The 5,442-nt window shown below is 38.9% G+C and overlaps 1 protein-coding gene across 1 annotated transcript; it reads right to left on the bottom strand.

The window, feature by feature from the left end:
* Positions 1-891: 891 nt before the first annotated feature.
* Positions 892-5,013, bottom strand: LOC112155647 (dynactin subunit 6). The gene is made up of 7 exons (XM_024287434.2): positions 4,858-5,013; positions 4,589-4,653; positions 4,405-4,510; positions 4,244-4,332; positions 2,743-2,790; positions 1,949-2,091; positions 892-1,854 (listed from the first exon to the last, which is right to left on the bottom strand). Exons 1-7 carry the CDS (start codon positions 4,890-4,892, stop codon positions 1,756-1,758), a joined length of 585 nt encoding a protein of 194 aa, XP_024143202.1. The 5' UTR covers positions 4,893-5,013; the 3' UTR covers positions 892-1,755.
* Positions 5,014-5,442: the final 429 nt, after the last annotated feature.

Below are 5,442 nucleotides of genomic sequence, written 5' to 3'. Positions count from 1 at the left end.
GCAGGGGTAGGTGGTGAGGGCTACCCGCAGGCTCAACCATAGTTTTCCCTTTGTTTAAAAATATTGTATTTGTCATTTTTGCAATGCTTAAATAGGCTTGTATTGATTATTTCTTAATTTTTGTCAGAAATAAGTCTAAAATTGACTCAAAAAATTGAAAGGGACAATTTTGTGTGGGGCAAGCTTTTTGCCCCACACACCCTCAGCTCTCTATGTATGTAACATAACAGTTGAGGACAAATTCTAACTCGAAAAAATACTCTCAAAAAACAAGAATCATCCCTTCCCCGTAGGAAATCTGCTTTTTTAAATGAATGGAAGCTGGGTGATATCCTCTCACAACAGTACAGTTAGGAAGAGGTAAAAATAACACCAACCAAATATAGAACATCAAAACTTCCCCTCAAATTCCTGCCGTGAGTTCCTATCCTCTGTCTGCTGGTGTGGAAAGCGGCTGCAGATTAAAAGGCCACTCTGAGCCCCACCATGAGTTCCTCGTCACTCCGCACGTCCGTGCAACTGCGCTCATCATCTGTCCAATTTAAATAAACCAATGCTCTGAGAATGGAAAGTAAACGCAGCTGAAGCGAGAACGTAAAGGAGCCTAGACATGGCCCCGGCTGCACGCCAGCGCTAAAATAATTAGTCCCTTGTTGATGGGGAGTCCTCGTGGGACCGCACCGGGCTCAAATGAGTATTGGTGACACCAGCTGTGGGCCTCCTGTAGGGAGTACTCTGCAGGGCTGTGCCTACGGAGAACGACACTTCTTTAAACTGAGAAGAAACATCAGCCTCAAGCAAATTATCGCTGACTTTTTCACATCAGGTTTTCCATCAACTATCATCCCTAGAAAGCGTTGATCCAAATGTGGTACAAACAGACCGGCCACACCCAAGAGGTACCAGGCTTTATTTAAAAATCACAAGACCCAAACAAAGGATGTTCAGTGAGACGCAAACTGAAGTGAAACATCAAATATCTAAATTAAATTGGCAAAAGAGGCAGAACATTTTCAAATGTACATTTATTTCATCCTAATATTTAAAATAAAAGGTTTATATTTACAGACATACATTTATACCATCTAATAAGGAACACAAGCATCATCTGACAAAACAAAGGCTGGACAGTGAGAGGAAGATGGAAACTTGCTCAATCCTGCCTCTCTGTGGTCAAAGCTGAACACAATCAAGTAAGTTTAAATGAATAAATAGATGTTAAATCATATTTTCTTAGCAGGTAGTATGCTTGTATGAAATAATTTAAAATAAATATGATTAAAATGTATTTTTTTAAAATACCCACTACTAACATTTACATGTTCTTGTGGCATTTTTATGGACATATATAAATAAAATAAAGCTTAAAATTACTTTTCTGGGTATCTATTTATTCAAAAAGCTGTGAATCACGAGCAGACACAAAAATGTATTTGTGACTAAAAACTGTACAACTGGATAGCTCTAATATTGCTCGCCATTTTTGTTGCACTGGTATGTTAGGTTGGGGGTGTGAGGGGCTGTAAGCTACCAGGAGAGCGTCTTAACCGAGAGCTCGCACCAACATGGAGGGGAAGGGGGGCGGGGTTGCTCCACACGGTTGGTTCCGCCCACAACACAGAGGTGAATTTCTACAGCAGAAACTATGTCATAGAAAAAAATGACAGTTTGCAAAATCAATTGGAAATAGCAAAAAAAAGGTAAAGTGCTCAAGTGAAGGTCATTTTCCGAGCGTCTCCTGGATTCAGATGGATTCTAGTTTCTCAAAAGTGCACCACTTCCTTTAACCGTCTTCTTCACGTGGTGGTAGTTGGGGAGAATCTTCATGAGGAAGTCCAGCTGGAGAGTTTGAGGCTGCAGGGTTTAAAAATGAATAAATCAAACAGAAATCCCCGGACTGAGGGTTTGCTCAAAGACTTAAACTAAAAAATACTAAAAATAAACTGACCTGGGGCTTTTCGTTTTGTGTGCGCCGCATGGAGTTTGAGCCGTAGACGACGGTGTTCTCGGGGACGACTTCACACGTGTTGATCTGGCAGCACGCGCCGATGATGCAACCGCTGGTCAGGATCACATTCCGGCCGAGATCCGCTGAGATTTGACGTCAAAAGATACTTTGATTTAGTGTACGAGCTCAACAAAATTGACGTGCAGGTCAGATTTACAAATATATGAACCCAATATATTTACCAACAATTGATTGTGTTTCATATCTGTAAGCAGCATATTTTGTGAATATAGCAGGTCCATATTGGACCATGGAAGAATATAAAATGTATAGAGTATGACTCCCAAAAGGTGAATTCTACAGAATCTGCACCCACATTGCACGTTCTTTAACACACACACACAGATAGATTGAGACAGATTGATTGATTTCAAGCATAGATTATGAAAAATACAGGACAAAATACACACATTTTTCAAACTCATTGCAGAAATAATGAAAACAAACACACTTATGCAACATTTGATTAATTAAATATAGTAGTAAGTCAAGTAGAGTTTGACGGATTGGTTGAAAAGGAGTAGGAAGAAGCGAATTTATATAATCCCACCCCTATTTCCGCCATTTCTGCAGTCAGTGCAAAGCAGAAAATAACAGACTTACATTAAACTTTATTAGCAACCACCAAAGGACAAACTCATAAGTGCCCACTAGAGGTGAGGCAAGTACTGCCTGCCTCACCTTCCGTCTTTTCAGAGCGGCTCATTCATGAGGCTGTATTGCTTCATACTCACCTTTAGATTCGATGACGTTGTTGTCCCCAATTTTCAAAGCTTGAGAAACTACAGCAAAATTAAGGAAACTGACACTCCTGCTGTGACATACAGACAGCTGTAATTACTTTTTATTGCCCGCAGGTCTTTCTATCCCCATCCCCCACTTTTAACTTGCCCCCACTGACTGAGTGACTGCTACGTACCCCTCACCCTTCCCTCATGCCCAAGACCCACTGGTCAAGGCTGCATGTGACAAATTCATTAAAAAACATGATTCAAAACGGCAGCTTATGTTGACTTTATCTCCATAGCAACCATTTCATTTTTTGGTTGCTTGGTGGTAACAAACAGGTCTGTGTAATTTTTAGAAGAATCGGCACAAATAAACTTTAGGATTTCCTTGGCAACCAAGGTTTTTTGTTCACCACAGAAAAAACCCTAATATAGTCATATGGCAGCTTGTCCGTTTACTTAATCCCCATAGCAACCATTTTATTTTTTGGTCACCCGGAGGTGACAAATAGGTCTGAATAATTTTTAGAAGAATCTGCACAAGTAAACTTTCAGATTTCCTTGGCAACCAAGGTTTTTTGTTAACCACAAAAAACCTAATACAGTCAGATGGCAGCTTTTCTGTTTACTTTATCGCCATAGCAACCATTTAATTTTTTGGTCACCTTGGGGGGATAAATAGGTCTAAGTAATTTTTAGAAGAATCGGCACAAGTAAACTTTTGGGTTTCCTTGGCAACCAAGGTTTTTTATAAACCTCGCCCACATTTCTAATAGTCCTAGTGATATTATTATGTCATATCTTTTTGTTCATCTTGAGCCAAAGATTTATGTAATAAATTGAAATATCAGTATTAAGATATGTGAGCAACAGAAAAACACAATTTTTGCTAGCACGCCTTGCTAACACCATTTGAATGCCATGGCAAGATGGCAATCCCTAGACTAAGTCTGAATTTGTAGAAAGTGATTTTAAAAAAAAAATCAAGATGGCAGCCTCTTCCCGAGGTGAAAGGTCAACAGAACTTTAGCTGTAGTAGTAGACTTAAAGGTGAAATTTTGTAAAGAGTTTTTTCCCTATATTGTGTGAAAAAGTTTTATAGTTGGCAAAATGGCCGAAAAGCCGTATGTCATATGGCCCATCCCATAATAATTTCAACACTTCCTTTTGATATGACACGTGTGTTTTGGTTTTGTTAGTGGATTTCACTTAGTAATCTAAGTAAGCGTGCACATTTTTGCGAGTATTTTGGGTTTTATTAGTGGATTTTTAAATATTTTTAAACCCCATTACAGATTTTGGCCACATTCATTTTTTTATGGTTTCTCCTGCTGGATAACATCTTTTTTTGAGGGGGAGGGGTTGCTCACTATCATTTTCACCATGTACGAGGTGCGTAGTGGGTCAAATTTTCCCTCAAAAGCGCAGTAAGACATAGCGAAAACAATCAGGTCCTTGCAATTCAGAACGGTTGCGGGTCAAACTACACAAGAAACTGTCAGGATACCACATCCCACTTCAAACACATTGTTGGTCCCGATGGTCATGGCCTTGGGTTCGACTCCGTCTGTGTCTGGCAGGATGTTCTCTGGATAACTACAGTGAAAAAGACACATGCGTGACTGAAAACATGCGTAGATGAAGAGGCTCCCAAAGAGCAGCGCTGACCTGTTAATGATGAGCGCCTGCTCCTCGATCAGATTACCCTCGCCGATGATTATAGGCCCCGCCTCTGCTATGATCCGGGCTTTGGGGTGGACGACTGTTCTGGCACCTGCAGGAACCAAACAGAGGAATATTGAAACACTGAATGGAGAGAAAGGGAGGAAATGAAGGACAAAAATAGTCTCACCGATGGTCACGTCTCCTCTGATTTCACTCTCCACACAAACAACAGCTCCAGCTGCGATTTTAGCACTACAGCACAATAAAAGGGCATTTTAATTAGACCTATTTATAACATTAACCTAAAAACATATGACAAAACATCTCTGGTTAATTTTCAAATTCAATCTTTTAGCAGATTATTTCAAAGGGATAAATGCTGCTTCTTTAGGAGCCATATTTACAAAGAATTAGACTTTAAGACAAAAAATGGGAATAAACAGTCACATAATTTACCTTTTCTGAGCCACGATTTGCTTGGCGTCCGACATCTTTGCAGCGGTGAATTGTTTGACTCGGTGTTTGATTATTATTCCTAACCAGCTGGATCTCCGGGCTTGATTCCGTTTGACTGATGGTCCGAGGGCTCCCCCTACCGGCGTGTTACAGACACTGCAATCAGGGATACACGTGATCCAATTTATCCTCAGTTTTTATTTGACACGTTAATAAATATTGACTCAAAAATATCTATTTGTGATACAAAACAAATAAAGAAATAAAATCCCACAATCTTGATATAGGCATATAATTTACATGTTAATTTATTCAAATAAATATATTTTAAGCAACTCTTTTAATTTATTTAAGATTTATTTTGGTCCAGAGAGAATTGTTAGTGAGAGTTTATAAATATACACACATTTCTGATTACAATTTTTTTTTTTCCAGTTAAAAACAGTATCTGCTCCAAATAAAAATGTTTGAAAAGATCTGAAATCATTCATGTTTGTAGTTTAATTTTTAATTAAGATTTAAGTCACATTTTTTATGTTTGTTTATTTGTTTTTCTACATATACAGTTTCGAGTTTTCAACAAAA

The sequence above is a fragment of the Oryzias melastigma genome, linkage group LG18 (assembly GCF_002922805.2).
Source record: "Oryzias melastigma strain HK-1 linkage group LG18, ASM292280v2, whole genome shotgun sequence".
NCBI lineage: Eukaryota > Metazoa > Chordata > Actinopteri > Beloniformes > Adrianichthyidae > Oryzias > Oryzias melastigma.
Note: the sequence above shows the minus strand (reverse complement) of the source record. Positions and strands in the feature narration are given on the sequence as shown.

Excerpts from the sequence above, each read along its gene's own strand:
- LOC112155647 (XM_024287434.2), bottom strand. The coding sequence starts at position 4,892 with ATGTCGGACGCCAAGCAAATCGTGGCTCAGAAAAG. Across the intron at positions 4,654-4,857 it reads CAAATCGTGGCTCAGAAAAG|TGCTAAAATCGCAGCTGGAG; the intron begins GTAAATTATGTG and ends ATTGTGCTGTAG. Across the intron at positions 2,791-4,243 it reads TGTGTTTGAAGTGGGATGTG|TTTCTCAAGCTTTGAAAATT; the intron begins GTATCCTGACAG and ends ATTTTGCTGTAG.